We start from the raw sequence: 22,323 nt of genomic DNA on the forward strand, positions 1-22,323 counted from the left end.
AATTACCTTAATTGAATCCCCTGGATTGTGGTGAAAACCATTCTTATTAATTTAGGTGGAATATTCTAATGACTCATTATGTGTTATCTGTGGACCTGTGGCAGTTTCTCCAATAATGGTGCTCTTAGTCCAATAATAGCCAATGATGGTGACTGGCTGTCCTTACGAGCAGTGGCATCTGCCTGAGAGATGGTTGGAGGAGGAAAAACTTTAGTTTGGAGTCATAGAACAGAGTGAATATATTTGATTCTACAGCTGTGATCTCATTAGCATCTCACCTAACCAACAAACTGCACCAGGCAGAACATGCTTCAGCTTCTTACCCAGCAACTGTCAAGATGCCTTTGTGGAGCTCTTTATCTGCAGGCACAGTTTCATTGCTCTGTAAGGTATGGTTCATGGGTGCTACTTACTTAAGAAGCCAGATGGGCTAGCAAAGCCCGTAGCAAATATCAGTGGTGTGGAGTGTTGGACACATTCCAGTAAAAATAAGTTAGCTAACACACATTGAGTGCTTCTATGTTCCAGGCACTATTCTAAGTGCTTTCTATAATCTTCAAAACAACCCGATAAGGCAGATACTATTCTTATCCTGATTGTGGAGGTGTAGCAGCCACAAAGATAAAGAGAAGTTAAGCCACTGATTCAAAAACAACAGCCAGTAAGTAGCAAAGCTGGGATTTGAATCCGGAAAATCTGGGCCCAGAGTCTGTGCTTTTAAATTTTTATGTTCTTCTGCCTCCTCTGTAACTGTTAAATTGATATAATGGATAATTCTACATTAGAACCATGTTGCTATCCAATCTCCTGAAGGAAAATTTGCCTCCCCCCTTTATTTTGCTCCATCAAGGTGTTATTGGATAATGCCCTTTCCGGTCCCCACAATTCAGAGTCAGCTCCAAGATTTCTGTTGCTATGGAAAAGTTCTGGCTGAATGCAGTCTTTCCTATGCTGATTGGTAAATCACTTGTACCTTCTCCAAGCGATGCATTGCTAGAAAGGAATTATTATCCCAACTCTCTGATCCCCTGCTTGGAGGTGAAGCCTAGTGGGCTGGCCTGGCTCGATTGACCCTAAAGGCCTGGGCAGGAAGCCAGAGGTTCTTACCCACACTTATGACAGGGAAGCCGAGACACCCAATGCAGCCAGGGGTAGCCAGCAAGACTTTTATTTTAACAAGTAGCATTGAGGTAGGTAGGGAAAGATGAAGCAGGGAGGGATGAGATTAGAAGACCAGTGAAGACAGCAGGAGCAAAAAGAGGCAAGCCGAAAGGAGTCATTGGAAGGCATTCCAGGCAATTCTGAGCAACTCAATGCAAGATCAGAGACAGGAAGCTGTTGCCAGAAGCACAGACAGGTTGGAATACACTTCACAAACATCACAGAAAATATAAAACTCTATTCAAATCCTTACTGACATATGTATCCTTTAAATACACGCGTCATCTCAGTATGATCGATTCTGTGCACTCTTTTTACTTGGTGTTTATAAAGTGTTTCCAAGAAGCCACGTACTGCACATTCCTGGATTATAGTTTGATGACATTCTTTCCTCTTGCTGTTTAGCCATTTGCTTGTTCTTGAGATGGTTCCAGCATCTTGCTTGTGTAGGTAGTGCCTTGGTAAGGTGTTGTGGAAATGTGCCTGCCAAAGCAGCATGCCTTCAGGCACTCGCACACCTGCCTGCTCATCGTGGGCACCAGTATCTTGACCAAAATAGTCATCTGGGATCCATCATGGCCAGCTGTCCACTTCTAACAATAACCAAAGGGGTCCTGGAACTCAGGACCTTATAAAAACCTCAGAGGATTAATTGAGAAAGACCAAGCCCAGACTATGAAACAATAAAAACATATTATTTACCATTATCATACACATGACCATATATTATGTCAGTTTTAAAATACCGTTTAGCGGGCTCCTGTGTTCACTTTGTATCTTCCAACTACGGATAAGCCTTTTGTCCCTGCTTCCAGTATGATTCTTCTGCTTTTGCATCCTGATTCTGCTGGTTTCACTCTCCTGCTTAAAACTTCCCATTGATTCCTACTGCTCTTAGAAAGAAATCCATGCTTCCAACTACGGCGGACAGAATAATGGCCGCTCAAAGATGTCCACCTCCTAATCCTTGGAACCTGATTATGCTATTTTACATGGCCAAAGGGGCTTTGCTGATGTGCTTAAGTTAAATATTAAGTGTGCAAAGGCCTCTGCTTTTGTATATAATTGTAATGGGTTGAATAGTGGTCCCCAGAAATATATGTTCAAGTCTGAACCCCCAGAACCTGTGATTCGACCTTACTTCAAAAGCCGTTCTTTGCAGATACAATGACATGAAAGGTCTCAAGATAAGATCATCATGGGTTTAGGGTGGGCGCTAATCTAGTGACAGGTGTCCTTATAAGAGAAAGGCAGAGGAGATTGAAGACGCAGAGACACACAGGGGAGACTGGAGCTCCACTGACACAAGCCAGTGAACTCCTAGAGTCACCAGAAGCTAGAAAGGCAAGGAAGGATTCTCTCCTGGAGCCTTCAGAGAGAGCTTGAACCTTCTGGCGTCTAAAACTATGAGAGAGTTGATTTCTGTTGTCTTTAAGCCATTCAGTTTGTGACAATCTGTTCCGGCAGCCAGAGGAAACTAACACAACAGTCTTCCCTGCACTTCTCTGTTACACCATAAGCCATTAAGATCCTGTTTGCCTACCATGTTGCAGACAAAAGACACCTTGCCGTCCTCCTCCCTCCCATCCCTCCATGCTTCTGCCGATTCCTCTCTCTCCTCCCCAATGCTTTGATGACCCATTAGTATATATTTCTCTGTGTGACTTTGCTTTTAGCACACACAGTACAAACATTAAGATTAAAAACAAACAGCACTAAGATTAAAAATGTTTAGCAACCAGGATGTCCCATGGGCTGACCAATCTGAATGGATGCCAGCTGCCACGCTGGAGCAAAGTCCAGATGGCCCACTGCCAGGCCAGGCATTGCCCCCTTAGGTGCTGGATCCTGGCCAGCAGATATTGACAAGACTCCTGGTGTTAATTCTTACTGTATACCAGGGTCTGTGCTGAGTAACGATCTCTTTGAGACCACTACAGTCCTACAGGTGAGGAAACTGAGACTGACTGAAGTTCAGTGATGTGCCGGAGGTCACGCAGGTTGCAAGCAAGTGGCAGAGGAAGGGCTGGAAACCTGGCAGCCTGAGTTTAGTCTGATTTTTTTGTCGGGAGTGTGAGGAAAAGCCTGGAGAGAATAATTTCTCTATGGAATAGGGAATACTTAAAAAAGATGTGTCATCCAGTCTAGGGGCCTTCGGAAATTAAATTATTTACTTCAGACAAATGGTGCCAGAGGGGATAGTAGCTGACTCACCATTCAGTCCCCACTGGAGCTGCAAGTTTAATTGCTGGGAGGGAGGCCTCATGGAGGAATGATCAACTGTGCCCCATCCCCATCCCAGGGAGAGGAGACCTCAGAGCTTATGATACAGTGAGGTGTGGACTACACAAATTCTGCGGGACCTCCCAGGGGTCAGGAATTGTATCCAGGTCCTGGAAGGTGAAAACTTGGTGGGATTTCTTAAGCCCTGAGCCTTCCTGCATTGACTCTTCTTTCCCTGCTTGCCTTCCTGAGGTCATCTGCAGTGAAGGCTTAGTCGGGCAAGGAAATAAGTGCTTTTGTTTGGGAAGAGCAAAGACTGCATTGAACAAGCAATCTGTACCTCCACCCTTGGACTAGCGAAGTGAAGCCAGAGATATGATGAGTGACAGTGGCAAGAATCACATGAACCCAGGAGGCAGAGAGATTGTGGTGAGCTGAGGTGGCAAGACTGCCCTCCAGCCTGGGGGACAGAGAGACTCCGTTTCAAAAACAAACAAAAAATGAATGGTGTTGGCTTTAAAGAGAGAAGGGCCCTAAGTGGCCTGAGCTTGCACAAGAGAAGAAAGGAGAAGGATGGGGAGTGGGTACCTTACCCTTAGCCAGAGGCATGGTCCCGGGAGTTTAATCACGGAACTCCAGCGGTTCCCTGACAGGCAGGTGGAGGCGAATGTGAGGGAGGCCCATAGGACTGCAAAAGCAGCTGGTGCTGTGAGTTTACCAGTAGGTGACTTTCTTGTGATTCCCCCCTTATGCCAAAAGCCATGTTTGCTGAAAGTCAATGGCATTTTCTGGAACTGCCTGTGGAGGTGTACTTCACAGGAACTTTTAAATAACTTTAGTCCCAAGTGATTCATTATTCTATTACATTAGTTAGTTGTTGGCAGATCTGTCACACTGTATACAAAAGCTGAGCTATTTCAGAGACTGTACTTATGAGTCATCGTGCTGACTTTCTGTATATATTTTCTACCACTGTTCTATAATCTCTTTCATTCACCCGGTATATACAGGTGATAATTACGTTCTTTCCTTGTTCTACATTTTTCTTTCTGTGAGATTAAAATAGCAACATCAACAAAAAAGGCAGGTATGGTTTTCTTTAACATATTGCTGAGATTTATAAAATGGACTTTGATACCAGTGCTTCAAATTAGATCTGAAATGAAAAATAAGCTAATATAAATGCTCTCCTGAGATCTGCAGAAAAGAATATGTGAAAGTGTCTCGAAATTAGCCAGGCGTGGTGGCAGGTGCTTGTAATCCCAGTTACTCGGGAGGCTTAGGCAGGTGAATCACTTGAATCTGAGAGGTGGAGGTTGCAGTGAGCTATCATGCCACTACACTCCAGCCTGGGGTAGAGCGAGACTGTTTCAAAAAACAAACAAACAAACAAAACAAAACACACACACACACAAAAGTGTCTATTGAGATAGTCTTGCATTTGAAGGGTCAAGCAAGTCATGTACTCAACTTGGCAAATTGCCAACTCTTCAAAAATTCTTTTTATGTTTAATGAATCTAATTCATTCATTATTTCTACTGGAGTCTACAAAGTTTGTCTTGAACACCTCAATATTTGTCAGCACCAAGAAGGCTGAAGGGTCTTTTTCAGGAAGGAGAGAGGGAAAAATTATAGTGACCCAAGAAAAGATGGATTTGTATGACTGAGATGACTGCAAACCACATGTTCCACTTACTGTGCTATTTCTGGAAGGCATTCCCTTGGCAACTTTTAAATGTTATATTATCATTTCTTGGAGACTTCTCTAGCTGTTCAAATGTGGTGAGAAGATGAGAGAGTTATAACAGGAGAAGGAAGAGTCTTGCTTCTCTGATTGAAAACTGTTTCTCCATTTCCCTTCTTTTTCTTTTTCTTTTTTTTCAATCCTTGAAACTTTCTCCAGTTGACTCGGCCACATGGGTTGGAGTTCTGTTGCACATACTCAGAGGAACACACACTTCTCCATTCAAATGACCGCATCGGGAAGTTACAAGCATAACTTTGACTCAGCGGAGGCTTTTCTATCCACATATTTCACATACATGAGCTGTCAGACCTCGGATGAGGGTCTTTACGCAGCTTCAGGATTTCTTTTCAGCTGCTCCAGACATGACTTCTTGGCAGATAGTTCTAAGGAGGTTGGACCTCAGAGTATGAGAGCTGCCCACTTGTTCAGGCAGATGCCCTATGATGACACATGTCCGTCGCGCGGTGGCTCACGCCTGTAATCCCAGCACTTTGGGAGGCTGAGGCGGGCGGATCCCCTGAGGTCAGAAGTTAGAGACCAGCCTGGCCAACACGGTGAAAACCCGTCTCTACTAAAAACGCACAGATTAGCCGGGTGTGGTGGCACGTGCCTGTAATCCCAGCTACCTGGGACGCTGAGGCGGAAGAATTGCTTGAAACCGGCAGGCGGAGGTTGCAGTGAGCCAAGATCGCACCACTGAACTCCAGCCTGGGTGAAAGAGCGAAACCCCATCTCAAAAAAACAAAAAACAAACAAAAAAAGTGACAGATGTCTACAAGTCAACGCTTAAGGAATGCTCATCAGCTGGAAATCTGGAATATTCTCAGTTTTTAAAGTTTTTTTTTTTTTTCTAGATTCTGCAGAGGGTGATTTATTCTTCAGCCATGATTATCGGGGCCTGGATCATGCTCTTTACAAGTGACTATACTCGCTACTTTTTTGTTTTGTTTTGTTTTGTTTGAGACAGGATCTTGCTCTGTCATCCAGGCTGGAGTTCAGTGGTGCTATGATGGCTCACTATAGCCTCAGCCTCCTGGGCTCAAGCGATCCTCCCTCCTCATCTCCCCAAGTAGCTGGGACTACAGGTGCATGCCAACACAACCAGCGAATTTTTCTTTTTTTAGAGAGGGGGTCTTGCTGTGTTGCTCAGGCTGGTCTTGAATTTCTGCACTCAAGTGATCCTCCTGCCTCTGCCTTCCAAAGTGCTGGAATTACAGGTGTGAGCCACTGTGCCCAGCCTAACCACATTGAAGGATGAGTTTAACCATATTTTGAAGTAAAAAGTACATGTATTTAAGAGAACTGAAAGTGACTGTGTGACTGGATTATTGCATTGGCACTTATTAGTTAGAAGCCTTGGTTGAAATCAACAGAAAACCCAACTTACGCTTGACTTAAACAATGAAAAGAATTCATGGTCTCACCTAAAAAGTCCGGAGGTAGTTCAGGCTCTAAAGGCTTGATTAAGGATCTTGTTTCTTTTCCTGTCTCTGTTCTGGCTTCCACTGTATGAACTGCATCCTAGGGCAGTCTTCCTTCACAGTCCCAAAGCAGATGCCAACAGTCCTGGGATCATATGATTCCTTGCTCATGTCAGCAAGAGAGAGAAACTCTCTGCTCTCAGATGTCAGATAAATTCCTGGGCTTTATGCTAATGGGACTGGTGGCTGTATCCAGGAGCATGGGTTACCCTGCAGAGCATAGATCAGCTCATCACTGGAGTTACGGGGGAATTAATCCCATCCAGATTATGCTTGTCTTGCTAAGAGTGGGGTTGAATGGTTATGCAAAGGAAAATTAGGATGTTGTTTTAGAAAGAGTAAATGGACGCAAGGAGGCAAAAAATACCAACACTATCTATTGAGTGTACTGGTAGAAAAACTGTGAGGTCCCTGGAAAGGTGGGCTGAGGAGTGAGAGTGGATTTTAAAGAGTCTGAACTTGAAATCTTTGAAAGACTTTAGTCAGCAATTATCACTCAACATCCACAGAAAGCTCTCCAGGGATATTTAATATCCAATAATCTTTTTACAAATAAAGCTTTTTGTGTGTGTGGTTGTACAAGTTAGATGTCTGGATAGTGAGTAGATGAATGCCTGTTATTTTAGGCATTGCACTTTTGTTATGTTTGGAATATTTCACAATTAAAAAGTGAAAGCAATGCGCAGCCTTGACAGACGTTACCACTGTTCACCAGTGTATCATTTTTCTCCTTCCTGGGTGCAGGAAGACTGCAGGAAGACTGCATTTCTTAGCTTGCCTTTCAGTTAGGCCGTATGACTTGGCTGTGGACAAAAATGACATATGTCTCTTCCGGGCCAAGGCAGCAAAAATTCCCATGCAAACTTTCAGTTCTCTCTTCTCCTTCAGAGTGATAGTGGAGGCCAGATATTAAGATGGTGGAGGTGTAAGAACAAAGCAGCCTGGATCACTGAGTCACTGCATGAATGTCAGCTGCTTTGGAGAACCAGCAGATGTTCTGGTTATTGATTTCTGTGTGTTCAACCCCCCCAAAATGTAGTAGTTTCAAGCAACAATTTACTATTATCTCTTATGATTCTGTGTCAGCGGACTGGGCTAAGCTGGGCGGTTCTTGCTTGGGTCTTTCATCTGATTGCAGTCAGGTGTTAACTGGAGCTGCAGTCCCCCTAACAACTCATCGGAGCTGGATCTCCAAAATGGCTTACTCATCTGGCTGGAATTAATGCTGGCTATTGACTGGGTATAAGGAAGCTGTCAATTGGAGCACCTATGTGGCTTTAGAGTTTCACTGCATGGGTTCTGGGTTCCTACCAGATGCATCCCAAGAGTGAGTATTCCAAGAGACCTAGATGGGATTCAAAAAGCTTCTTACAAGCTACCCCTGGATGTCCTGGAACATCACTGCTGCCATGTTCTGTTGGTCAAGGCAAGTCACTAAGGCCAGTTCAGGTTCAAAGGGAGGGGAATTAGACTCTTACCATTAGTGCAGTGAGTAGCATATGCCACAGAGCAGGAAAGTATTAATAATGGTTATCTTTTATTATCTACTACACCTGACTTATAGCTGACTTTGGGTGAGAGATAAATTTTATGTGTTAAGCCATTGAGATGTCCAGCAATTTTTGTTGCCTCACCATCAGCCTAGCCTAAGCTGATTAATAAAATGGGAATTGTAGACAATATAGAAAAGACTAAAAAAAAAAAAAAAAAGAAAGAAAAAGACTATGGTTACCCTTTTATGTAATTTCTCCTGTTCTTTTTTTTTTTTTTTTTTTGAGATAGAGTCTCTGTCTGTCGCCTGTTCAGAGTGCAGTAGCACAATCTCGGCTCACTGCAACCTCTGGCTCCCAGACTCAAGTGATTCTTCTGACTCAGCCTTTCAAGGAGCTGTCCTGTTCTTTTTTATACATATTTTTAATATATTGTTATCATGCTATATAGATAGGTTTGTAGTTTTTATCACTTAGCATTATAAATGTATCCCTTTTCTATCAAGAAGTCTTAGTAAAGACTTTGAATTATTGAATAATATTTCATTGTGACAAAGTATTAAACTGCTCTCAAACAGACGTTTAGTGTTTCCCACTTATTAATGGTATTAGAATACTGCAATAAACGTCTTTGAGCATAAAGCACCATTTCTTATAATAGTTTCTTAGTTTGGGCTCCTATAACAAAATACCATGAACTGGGTGGCTTATCAACAACAGAAATATATTTTTACACTTCTGGAAGTTGGAAGTCTCAAATCAGGGTGCCAGCATAGTTGGGTTATGGTGAGAGTTGTACACTACCTGCCTCTTGTATCCTCCCATCGTGGAAAGAGGCTGAGAGAATTCTCTGGGGTCCTTTTATTAAGGGCGCTAGTCCCATTTATGAGGACTCCATTCTCATAACCTCATTAACTCTCAAAGGCTCAAACTCCTAATTCTATCACTTTGGGGGTTAGGATTCTAACATGAATTTGGGGGTGACACAAACATTCAGTTCATAACAGACAGATTATATTCGTTCATCTTTGTATCTTTGATTTTGAAAGATTTTATTCTTAAAATTTTCTTGCAAGCACCCTTAACTCTACTCTCATTCCCCATCTCTTTGTAGACAATGGTCAAATTTGTATTTTCAGTCCTGATCTCTCTCCTTGCTCTAGACTTGATATTGCTATGTGAGATCACTAATAGATGTTTCAAACTAAGTATGTCAAATGATTCTTGATTCCTGTGACATCATGCTGCCTATCATCTTTATTTCCTTTATTGTACTCACCACTGTCTGTGTTTTTTCTCCTTGCTAGAATGTGAGCTCCATGAAGACAGGGACTCTGTCTGTTTCTTCTACCAGGCCATCCCCAACTCTAGGAACAATACTTAGTTCATAGCAGGCAATAGATATTTGTAAATAAATGAAGGAATTGATATATAAATAAACAAGATGAATTCACTCTATATTTTCTTTCCACTCCAACCTTATCCCCCAGTGGAAGATTTCCATGATAATTTTGGTCTTCAAATCCATGACGAACATATTTTTATTTCTCTTTATATCTACAGTACTCCATTTCTGGGAAAGCTGAATGTGTGTCAGGACTCTTCTTGTAGGAAAGCAGATATGCTGGAGATGATACGGGAGAGAAACAACAGGAGAAAAGTTCAGTAAACGGAGAAAGTGTTGCATAGTGGGAAGAGGTCATTCATAACTTTGCATCGCTATCAGAAAGCTATTTAATTTAGTGTTTTCCAGATCAAAATTTCCTTTCTAACACTTAGGAATTTTGGCCCTCATTTTAGAAACAGATCTTTGCACCAAGTCCTGTGGTCTCTGGCTATGAGCCTCTCTGCCTCTTGCCTCTGTTCCCTGTTTTTTGGCTTCCTTGCCCTTAGTTTCATTTCCAAATTTTGGTTTCCTTTCCTAAAAGATGACTTGCCTTATGTATGAGTCATAATGCAATGGCGATTGTATGTGCTGAGGCCCAATTGAGGTAGAACGGGGAAACTGCTCTGCAAGGAGCACAGACCTTCTCTGGGGCACTCTTGGTCCAGCCACCTTCCTCTCTATCCAGCCATGCCTGTCTGTCTTGGTGCCCACCAGGCCTGGTGGCTGAACTTGAGCTAAGGAGTGGAGAAACATGTGGGTGAATCTGGGTAGAAGTCAGGGCTGGAGATGAGTGTAGGAGATAGCTTCATACAGTCAAAGGGAGACCAGGTGAGGAGTGGGACTGGGTGGCTGCAACTGAATGACAGTGTGTTCACATGGTATTTGTCCTGTTTGTGAACAGCCCTTTTGTGTTCTCAATTTCAGGAATATAAAGTCATTGAAGAGGCACAAAGATGGTGGAAAGACCTTTGCAAGAATTGGCCAGGGACCTGTGAATCAGACGTGTCAAGGATTAATATACCACTTCCTGCCTTTCCACATGAGTGGTAAAAATTTATATTTTCTTAGTAATTTCAAGAGCAGCAACATTTGCTACTACAACTATTGCCAACACATCCTCTGTTTATTGAGCACCTATTTGCTAGGTGCTGTGCTGTGTGTTTTACTTAATATTATCACTAATCTTTATAATCCTAGGGGATAGGGATTGTTTTCCTCATTTTATAAATTTTACAAATAAAGATATTGAGGTACAGGCCGGGCATGGTGGCTCACGCCTGTAATCCCAGCACTTTGGGAGGCCGAAAAAAAAAAAAAGAAAGAAAGAAGAAAGAAATTGAGGTGCAGAGCAATTAAGCCACTTACACAGAGTTAGCCAACTAAAAACTTACAGAATCAGAATAATAATTCATTTTGAATTATTATTATTATTTTTGAGATGGAGTCTAGCTCTGTCACCAGGCTGGAGTGCAATGGCGCAATCTCGGCTTACTGCAACCTCCACCTCCTGGGTTCAAGTGATTCTCCTGCCTCAGCCTCCTGAGTAGCTGGGATTACAGGCATGTGCCACCACGCACATGTTTCACCATGTTGGCCAGGATGGTCTTGATCTCCTGACCTCATGATTTGCCCACCCCAGCCTCCCAAAGTGCTGGGATTACAGGCATGAGCTACCGCACCCAGCCCGGCTTGCTTTTTAAATAGATTCACTTGGCAACGTTTGAATTTAAGGTTTCTGTTGAATTTTGTTTAGTCTTGCACCAATTTTTAAAAACCTAATACAGTGTTCTAACTTTGCAGATTTTATGCTTATTTTGAGCTAGTTTCATAGGACATAAGTTGTTAAATAACTGCTTGTTGAGGTTAATGTTTTGCCATTTATAGGATTTAATGTTGAGGAATACAGCATTTGCTGTATATTTTTCCTCTAATGGCAGGGGAGGTAATGTTCCAATAATTTAGAAATTTTCTATGTAAGAAAGCAGCTGGTATGGTGTGGCTGTGTTCCCACCCAAATCTCAACTTGAATTATATCTCCCAGGATTCCCATGTGTTGTGGGAGGGACCCAGGGGGAGGTAACTGAATCACGGGGGCCGGTCTTTCCTGTGGTATTCTCTTGATAGTCAATAAGTCTCATAAGATCTGATGGGTTTATCAGGGGTTTTCACTTTTGCTTCCTTCTCATTTTCTCTTGCCGTTGCCATAGAAGAAGTGCCTTTTGCCTCCCACTGTGATTCTGAGGCCTCCCCAGCCATGTGGAACTGTGAGTCCAATGAAACCTCTTTTTCTTCCCAGTCTCGGGTGTGTCTTTATCAGCAGTATGAAAACGGACTAATACACTAAATTGGTACCAGTAGAGTGGAGCATTGCTGAAAAGACACCGGAAAATGTGCAAGCGACTTTGGAAGTGGGTAACAGACAGAGGGTTGGAACAGTTTGGAGGGCTCAGAAGACAACAGGAAAATGTGGGAAAGTTTGGAACTTCCTAGAAACTTGTTGAATGGCTTTGCCCAAAATGCTGATAATGATACGAACAGTAAGGTCCAGGCTGAGGTGGCCTCAGATGGAGATGACAAACTTGCTGGGAACTGGAGCAAAGGTGACTCTTATGTTTTAGCAAAGAGACTGGTGGCATTTTGCCCCTGCCCTAGAGATTTGTGGAACTTTGAACTTGAGAGGGATGATTTAGCGTGTCTGGTGGAAGAAATTTCTAAGTAGCAAAGCACACAAGGGGTGACTTCGATACTATAAAAGGCATTCAGTTTTATACAGGAAACAGAGCATAAAAGTTCAGAAAATTTGCAGCCTGATGCTGCAGTAGAAAAGAAAAACCGAGTTTTTGAGGAAAAATTCAAGCTGGCTGCAGAAATTTGCATAAGTAGCAAGGAGCCTAATGTTGATCCCCAAGACCATAGGGAAAATATCTCCAGGCCATGTCAGAGACCTTCACAGCAGCCCCTCCCATCACAGGCCCAGAGGCCAAGGAGGAAAATGTGGTTTCATGGGCCAGGCCCAGGGTCCCCATGCTGTGTGCAGCCTAGGGACTTGGTGCCCTGTGTTTCAGCTGCTCCAGCCATGACTGAAAGGGGCCAATGTAGAGCTTGGGCTGTGGCTTCAGAGGGTGGAAGCCCCTAGCTGTGGCAGCTTCCATGTGGTGTTGAGTCTGTGGGTGCACAGAAGTCAAGAATTGAGATTTGGGAACCTCCACCTAGATTTCAGAGGAGTATGGAAATGCTTGGATGCCCAGGCAGAAGTTTGCTGCAGGGGAGGGGCCCTCAAGGAGAACCTCTGCTAGGGCAGTGCAGAAGGGAAATGTGGGATTGGAGCCCCAACACAGAGTCCCCACTGGGGCACTGCCTAGTGGAGCTCTGAGAAGAGGGCCACCATTCTGCAGACCCCAGGATGGTAGATCCACTGGCAGCTTGCACCATGCACCTGGAAAAGCCACAGACACTCAATGCCAGCACCTGAAAGCAGCCAGGAGGGAAGCTTACCCTGCAAAGCCACAGGGGTGGAGCTGCCAAAGACTATGGGAACCCACCTTTTGCATCAGCATGACCTGAATGTGAGACCTGGAGTCAAAGGAGATCATTCTGAAGCTTTAAACTGCCCTGCTGGGTTTCAGACTTGCATGGGCTTTGTAATCCCTTTGTTTTGGCCAATTTCTCCCATTTGGAACAGATTTACCCAACGTTGTACCCCCATTGTATCTAGGAAGTAACTGGCTTGCTTTTGATTTTGCAGGCTCATAGGTGGAAGGCACTTGCCTTGTCTCAGATGAGACTTTGGACTGAGGACTTTTGAGTTAAGGCTGAAATGAGTGAAGACTTTGAGGGACTGTTGGGAAGGCATGATTGGTTTTGAAATGTGAGGACATGAGATTTAGAGGTTCCAGGGGCAGAATGATATGGTTTGGCTTTGTCTCCACCCAAATATCATCTTGAATTGTACTCCCAGAATTCCCATGTATTGTGGGAGAAACCCGGTGGGAGGTAGTTTGAATCCTGGGGGTGGTTCCTCCATACTGTTTTTGTGGTAGTGAGTAAGTCTAATGAGATCTGATGGTTTTATCAGAGGTTTACGCTTTTGCGTTTTCCTCATTTTCTCTTACTGCTGCCATGTAAGAAGTGCCTTTTGCCTCCCTCCATGATTCTGAGGCCTCCCCAGCTATGTGGAACTTTAAGTCCAATTAAACCTCTTTTTCTTCCCAGTCTTGGGTATGTCTTTATCAGCAATGTGAAAATGGACTAATAAAGCAACCATTGTGTATTTTTGTGTATGAGTATTTGAATTGGATCCAAAACGTACCCATGATTGTGCCTTGTGTTTTTCTAAAAAATAGAACAATACATACTTATTACAGAAGATTGGCTAGATACAAAGAAGAAAAAAGGAAAAGAAGCATGCTAGTCAAAGAAAAAACAGTAATAGAGCAGTGTGTTTTATATGGATTTTTTATACTCAAGTTTACATATTTTACATGTAATTTACTAATTTACTTAGAATGTATTTTATTGTAGGGTGTTAAGCCTTGTGTTTCTGATAGAACAGAGGTGATTATAAACCTAGTTCCTTAGTTTCCGATATGACAAGTAAATGATGTCCCTGTTAGATATAAACTTAGTTTGCAGTAAGGCAAATGCTCAATTTATATTGATTGTTGGGAAAATTCACAGGATGCAATGTATACTAGATTTATATGTTAAAATTCCCAAGATCAAGATCAAATTTCTGCCAAGAAAATTTAATTTTTAAAAATATTGATAAGTATCTCAACATCACTTTTTGATTCTAAGGTGAGATAGCTTGACAGATGGTTAAAAGAGCAGTTGCCTAAGGAAAATGATTTACAATAAATCTTTCAAGAGATGAATTTAATTGCCTGCCAAAAAATTTCTCAAATAACTCTCCCAGTTTAAATTTCAACCTCTCCAAGAGACATGCGCATTTTTTTTTGAATGGATTTTATTTTTGGAGCAGTTTTATGTTCACAGTAATATTGAGCAGAAAGTTCAGAATTCCCATTATATCCCCTGACCCCTAACACACACAGCCTCCTCTACTATCAACATCCTGCACCAGAGTGATACAGTTGTTATTCATACAATCTATGAATCTACACTGACAAGTCAATATTACCTAAAGTCCATAGTTTATGTTAGGGTTCACTCTTAGTGGTGTACATTCTATGGGTTTGGACAAATGTCTGATGGTATGTGTTTACCATTACAGTATCATATGGAGTTGTTTTATTAAAAATCCTCTGTGCGGCTGGGCACGGTGGCTCACGCCTGTAATCCCAACACTCTGGGAGGCCGAGGTGGGCTGATCACGTGAGGTCAAGAGTTTGAGATCAGCCTGACCAACATGGAGAAACCCCATTTCTACTAAAAACACAAAATTGGCTGGGCGTGGTGGGGCATGCCTGTAATCCCAGCTACTTGGGAGGCTGAGGCCAGAGAATCGCTTGAACCCAGGAGGTGGAGGTTGCGGTGAGCCGAGCTTATGCCATTGCACTCCAGCCTGGGCAACAAGAGCAGAACTCTGTCTCAAAAAAAAACAAAAACAAAAAAAATCCTCTGTGCTCTGCCTATTCACCTCTCCCTTCCCCCAACACCTGGCAACCACTGATCTTTTCACTGTCTTGCTCTCTCTCTCTCTCTCTCTCTCTCTAGGGATATATATGCTATATATATATGCTTTATATATAGGGGTATATATATGCTATATATATGCTTTATATATGGGGTATATATATGCTATATATAGAGGTGTACATATATGCTATATATGCTATATATAGGGGTGCTATATATTATATATGTATAGCATACATATATCCCTATATATATTTTATATATATAGCAAGACGGTGAAAAGATCAGTGGTTGCGAGGTGTTGGGGGAAGGGAGAGGTGAATAGGTAGAGCACAGAGGATTTTTTTTGCGATTTTATATATCTATATTAGATATGTAATATATATATTTTTAGATATCTGTATCTATGTATCTAAATTGTATATATCTAATAATAATTAGATATATACATCTATACATCTAATTATATATAATTATATATATCTAATAATTATAAATATCTAATAGTATATATATCTAATATAGATATCTAATATAGATATATATATTAGAGACAGGGTCTTGCAATATGTATATATTTTAGAGACAGAATCTCTTACGTTGCTCAGGCTGAACTTGAACTCCCGGGCTCAAGAGATCCTTCACCCCAGCCTTCTGAGTAGCTGGGATCACAGGTACAAGCCACCATGCCTGGCTCCGCAATATATTTAAAGGAAATTTCTATGTCATTTAACTGGGAAACTTTTCTAAATGGTTTTCTAAGAGCTGACTGTAAGGGTCTTTGATAAGATGGCACAGAACTGGCCGGGCACTGTGACTCACACCTGTAATCCCAGCACTTTGGGAGGCCGAGGCAGGCAGATCACTTAAGTCAGGAGTTTGAGACCAGCCTGGCCAACATGGTGAAACCCTGTCTCTACTAAAAATACAAAAAATAAATTAGCTGGGCATTGTGGAGAGCACCTATAATCCCAGCTACTTGGGAGACTTGAACCTGGAAGGTGGAAGTTGCAGTGAGCCAATATCTGCCACTGCACTCCAGCCTAGGCAAAGAGCGAGACTCTGTCTCAAAAAAAAAAAAAGGCACAGAACTGTATTTCCAAGCCCAGGGTCTTCTTGCTTCAAAGCAAAAAGTATGTGATGCTGCAATTTGGGGATGAGGTTATATGTCGAATTATTCTCTTTACATAATGAATTTTAGAAGGAATATAATATCTGATCCCACTTCTTGCAGTCCAGGATTTGCAGCAAATGTGGTTGTGCCAAACTGGTTTGCAGGTCACAGTGGGCAGCAAAGTCACAAATGTCGCATATTGAAATGCTCAGAAAGATGCTGTGAGTACGATGGGTTATTTTCCCATAGCCAGGGAATATCTTGTCTTCTGTAAGAATAGTAAATTCGCTTTCTGTTCTCTGGGGAATTAGAAAAAAGTGTACAACGTATTGCTGTTTAATCATATAGCAGTCAGTTTAGGTCCATTTTGAGACTGAATATTTACGACAACTATCTTAGTTTGTCTTGCATTATTCAGAGTAGTTTATTTAGTGCTTTATATATATTTTAACTTTTCTGGGAAATAGTTTCAAACTTACAGACAGGTTGCAAAAGTAGAGATAGTATAAGGAACATTCATATACCCTTTACCCAGATTTACCCACTAACATTTTACTCCATTTGCTTTATCTTTATGTATGTGAGTTTTCTCCTTTATATGTAATATTTAAATTATGTTATATATAACATTTATACACACATCATTTACCCCTAAATACACTAGTGCATACATCCTAAGAATAGGTATATTCTCTTATATAACCAGAACAGTAAATTTAACTTTGACACAACACTTTTATCTAATTTTCCATTCATGTTTAATTTTGTCAGTTGACCCGATATCATCCTTTATAGCACCCTCCTCTTATAGTACAGGGTCCAGTCTAGGGGCAGGTATTGCTTTTTTTTTTTTTTTTTTTTTTTGAGACAGGGTCTCACACTGTCACCCAGGCTGGAGTACAGCGGCATGATCATGGCTCACTGCAGCCCTGACCTCCTGGGCTCAAGCAATTCTCCCACCTCAGCCTCCCGAGTAGCTGGAAACACAGGTGTGTGCCATCACACCCAGCTAATTTTTGTATTTGTTGTGGACACTGGGTTTTGCCATGTTGCCTAGGCTGGTCTCGAACTCCTGAGCTCAAACAGTCTTCCCACCTTGGCCTCCCAAAATGGTAGGATTATAAGCGTGAGCCAGCATGCCCACCTTTTTGTGTTTTTTTGTATCTAATATTTTTCCAGGAGTTCAGGAAAATAGCCCCTTAGGATTTGAGCTGCATGTTCAATGTATACGAGTATCTTAGTCCATTTGGACTGCTACAACAAAATGTCTTAGACTGGGTAATTTATAAACAATGGAAATGTATTGCTCACAGTTCTGGAGACTGGGAAATCCAAGATTAATGACCCAGAAGAATTGGTGTCTGCTGAGGGCCTGTTCCTTACAGATGGCACATTTCTCACTGTGTTCTCACATGGTGGAAGGGCACACAGGCTTTCTCAGGCCTTTTCTTTAAGGGCACTAATCCCATTCACTAGAGCTCTATCTTTATGAACTAACCACATCCCAAAGGCCCACCTCTTAAAACCAGTCCGTTGGGGATTATATTTCAGCACATGAATTTTAGAGGGACACAAACATTCAGAACATAGCAACTGGAGAATGATGGGTTCTGCTTTTCTTCTGCCTTTCAGTTCTTATATATGTGTCTCCACTGGCACAATTTAACCTGGAAACATTTAGGGTAAGTTCTGTGGAAAATAGAGTGCTAGCCTGTCTCCCTATAGGTGCAGAGGAGAATGTAGAAGGGGGTGGCAATCATGCCAAGTTGATCACTGACAAGCTGGCACACGCTCCTGTTGGGACCTATGGGTAGAAGGGAGAGGACAATGAGGTCCCTGGCCTCATGCAGATTTCAGACTCCAGGGAGACCTATAAGTTTTGGGAGGGAAACAAGCAAAGCGCTGTGACTGAGAGTAACTGAGGCACTCTCTCGGACATAGTGTCCAGGAAAGGCCTCTCAGAGTCCTGAAACATGACAAGGAGCCACAGCTATGTGAAGGGCAGAGACTGTGGGGTTGTGTCTATCCAGGTAGAGAGGTGTCCAGGGCAGTGAACCCCACAGCAGAAAAGAGCTTGATTTATTTTAGGAAATGACGGAAGGTCAATGTGAATGGCAGTTGATGGAGTGTAGCATCATTTTAAGTTGGAGGGGATGGCAGGGGCTGGATTGTGCTGGGCCTTGTAGGACCTGGTGATGAGCTGGCATTTTGTACTAAGTGAAAGAGAAATTCTCTTATTCTATGTGGCATGTTTGGGCAAATTAGATGTCCATCTTGTTGGAAAATTGTTGTAAGATAATTTTGTTAGAATGAATCACTTCACTAAAATCTGCCAGAAAATAATCATAATAAATATTAAATTTCCAGTGCCTCCAATGTGAACGCACTCTTCCATAGGGTTGTTCTACTACAACTGTACAATTCTATATGGCAGCCTTGGTGGGGAGCCATGGAAATGTTTCTTCAGGGAGTGACACAATCCTGTGTGGCTCCTGTGTGGAGGGGCCAGGAGGAGAGGAGAATAGATGAGATGAAGTGTTTTGAAGGTAGATCCTACAATATTTTGGAGATAAAGAGATTGATGACAGGATGGTGACTCATCAGGTTTGTGGATGGCAGTGCCGTTTTACTGAGATGGGCAAAACTGGGAAAAGACCAGCCTTTAAAGGTGGAGGGGACAAAGAAATCAAGGAGTAATTAAAATCCAGGTATTTGCCATCCTATCTCTTCTTGAATGTTCTGTTTTCAATTAAAAGTTAATCAAACTATTCACTTTTACAAAATACACATTAGATTCAAGAACAATAACGTGATCTTTTTTGCCTTTCAGGATTAAAAATCAGGTTAGTCAGTCTTGGTGGTGCATGCCTGTAATCCCAGCTGCTGAAGAGGCTGAGAGGGAGGATCCCTTGAGCCCAGAAGTTTGAATCCAGCGTGGGCAGCAAAGCAAGACCCAATCTTTTATTCTCAAATGTAAAAAATTAAAAAAAGAAATTGGGGAAATATAAACTCAAGTTTTACTAATCTTTTCAAGTTCCTCTATGTTTTAGCAGTATGTCATACACTTTACACATTATCTTATTTCCTCCATTCAGCAGTTTATGAGGAAGTTCCTTTTTTTTTTCTAAGAGAAAGGGTGTCCTTCCATCATTCAGGCTGGAGTGCAGTGACTGGATCATTGTTCACTGCACTGCACTGCAGCCTTGACCTTCTGGGCTCAAGGAATCTTTCCATGTCAGCCTCCTGAGGAGATGGGGCTCCAAGTGCCCAGCTAATTAAAAAATTGTTTTGTAGAGACACAGTCTCACTATGTTGCCCAGGCTGGTCTTGAACTCCTGGCTTCAAGCAATCCTCCTGCCTCAACCTCCCAAAGTGCTGGGATTACAGGCTGGGTGTGGTGGCTTACACCTGTAATCCCAACACTTTGGGAGGCCGAGGCAGGTGGATCACTTGTGGTCAGGAGTTTGAGACCAGCCTAGCCAACATGGTGAAAACTCATCTCTACTAAAAAGAAAACACAAAACATATCCAGGCATGGTGGCACATGCCTGTAATCCCAGCTGCTTGGGAGGCTGAGGCAGGAGAATCACTTGAACCTGGGAGGTGGAGGTTGCAGTGAGCCAAGATCACGCCACTGTATTCCAGTCTGGGCAACAGAGTGAGACTCAAAAAAAAAAAAAAAAAAAAAAAAAAGAAAAAGAAAAAAAACTGGGTGGGTGGGAGGGTGGGGCTGGGCGTGAGCCACGTGCCTGGCCAGTAATTCCTATTTTTATCTTCATTTTACAGTTGAGATGTGAGGCTCAAAGAGCTGTCTTAACACTTGACTTGAACAGGGTACCACAGTTACAGGGTCAAGTAGGAGTGACTCTCACTCCCTTTCAGTGACTTTGAGTTCCCTGCTTTGTTCCAACTTGGTCAGTGCTATCCAATAGAACTTTCTGCAGTGATGGAAATATTTCATATGTGCATTGTCCAATAGTCACGTGGCTATTAAGCACTTGAAATGTGGTCAGTGTGACTGAGAAACTAAATTTTTAACAAATAAATTTACATTTAATTAAGACATGTGGCTAGTGGCTACTGTGTTTGTTAGCGTAGATCTAAATCAATGGTCTCCAAATTGGGGTGCATACAGCCCAGAGAGGGCACAGACTATGAACAGTACAGAAAGAAAACATACATATATATATAATATATATTTAAAATCATTATTTCTGATTTTTTTGTGTGTGTATGTTGTTTTTTAATGTACCTAACATACTAGATACATTATAATAGGTGTATGTGTGTATATAAATACACCCTACATATATTATACATATAATTCTGTGTGTATGTGTGACTGGGTCTTGCTATGCTGCCCAGGCTGGATTCAAACTCCTGGCCTCAAGTGATCCTCCAGCCTCAGCCTCCTGAGTAGCTGGGTATATTACATATGTAACAATTAAAAAAATTTTTTTTTTTTTATTTTTTGAGATGGAGTCTCGCTCTGTCGCCCAGGCTGGAGTGCAGTGGTGTGATCTAGGATCACTGCAAGCTCCGCCTCCCAGGTTTACGTACGCTGTTCTCCTGCCTCAGCCTCCCAATTAGCTGGTACTACAGGTGCCCACCACCACGCCCGGCTAATTTTGTGTATTTTTAGTAGAGATGGGGTTTCACCGTATTTGCCAGGATGGTCTCTATCTCCTGACCTTGTGATCTGCTCGCCTCGGCCTCCCAAAATGCTGGGATTACAGGCGTGAGCCACCGCGTCTGGCCATATGTAAGAATTTTTATTTCACACTTATGTAACACTATATAAGTGTGTATATTATATATGTAATAATTTTATTTCACACTTGTAAAGCACTGTGTGCCAGGTATATGATTTACATATATTAATTCATTTAATCTGCATAATGACTCTGTGATATATACTTTTATTATCTCCATTTTACAAGTGAAAAAAACCAAAGTCATACTTGGATGTGCCAAGGTTGTTAGAGGCAAAGCCAATGTTTGATTACAGTCATTCTGGCTTCTATCTATGCACTTTATTTGAGCTAAATAAGTACATGAGAAGTGAGGAGGGCAAACATTTTTACTAATGAGAGTGAGTGACCAAAAATATTTGATAACTAATGCTCTAGGCTTGACCTTAGACAACCAGACATAGCAATTCCTACTTTCCAAATTTAAAAGGACTCTAGGCATTATTTAGTCCTGCCTTTTCCCCACTGATAGATATTCTGTGCATGTAGAGGTGAATGAGGTAGAGTGATGGTACAGACGAGCGACTGGCCCTGGCGACTTCCGTACTCATCTAGAGACAACTCTAACACACGAAAGATTGTGTGTGTGTGATCATACAACTTTCCCCATTTAAAAAAAGTTCATCTTTGCCAATTTTGTTCTAATTATTAATTAAAGAAAAAAAAGACTTGTTTCAGAGACAAACTCTATTGAAATAGAGGAGGATGGGGGGCAGCAAGCCTGGAGGAGGAGGATCCCAGGTGGAACAGCAGGGCGGAACCCAAGTCTGCTCTCTTCCCTAGGTGCTCATCCACGTGCAGCTTGGCTGGTAGTGACTCTAATTCAACAGCAATCAAACGCAGGTTAAAACAACTTACTGAAATAATAGATGAATAAGAAATATAAAATTTACCAAAACTCAATTTTCTCCTACACACCACACACACTTTGTTTAAAATAAGTATGCTGTTCTCCCCACCTCGCCCCCATCCCTGGTCTACCCTAAGCAACTTCTTTACCTCTCCACGCACCCACCAGAGCAATTAGCTATCAGATTAATTAGGGCACATTTAACCTTATATACTATGCTATAATTACAGTTTCTAGGTATGTGAAGTAGGCTGATGGGGTTTTGTGTCGTCAAAGTTTTGGAAAGACCAGAATTCTAAAGTATGCATTTAAAAGAAAGGGCTGGCTGGAGCACGTGGGGTATGTGTGTGTCGCCGCAGTTCCCTAGGTTTCAAGAGGAGGGATTTCAGGTAAAGCAAAGGGAAAGTGTGACGGCAAGGATTGCTGTGCTAAATGGGAGCAGCAAATGCCAGTACCGACGCCTTTGGGCATCTAAATCCAAAGCCTGCCTTTCTCGTTCTTCAGTTCCCTGGGGAGGCCT

The 22,323-nt window shown here is 42.2% G+C and overlaps 1 protein-coding gene across 2 annotated transcripts in view; it reads left to right on the forward strand.

Annotated features, from left to right (window-relative positions):
* Positions 1-19,148, forward strand: part of NDUFAF6 (NADH:ubiquinone oxidoreductase complex assembly factor 6) — a 107,680-nt gene extending 88,532 nt beyond the window's left edge. Inside the window, exons 11-13 of one of the 2 annotated variants that reach the window (XR_002523896.2) lie at positions 10,415-10,536; positions 11,701-11,754; positions 19,033-19,148. Coding sequence is in view for 1 of the 2 variants with exons in the window: in XM_021942515.2 (XP_021798207.1) it covers positions 10,415-10,536; position 11,698 (123 nt within the window). In the remaining variant the exon portion in view is untranslated. Of the gene's footprint in view, positions 1-10,414; positions 10,537-11,697; positions 11,755-19,032 lie in introns of those variants that run through there. The other variant, XM_021942515.2, reaches the window with a different exon arrangement.
* The last annotated feature ends 3,175 nt before the right edge of the window (positions 19,149-22,323 follow it).

The sequence above is a fragment of the Papio anubis genome, chromosome 8, assembly GCF_008728515.1.
Source record: "Papio anubis isolate 15944 chromosome 8, Panubis1.0, whole genome shotgun sequence".
NCBI lineage: Eukaryota > Metazoa > Chordata > Mammalia > Primates > Cercopithecidae > Papio > Papio anubis.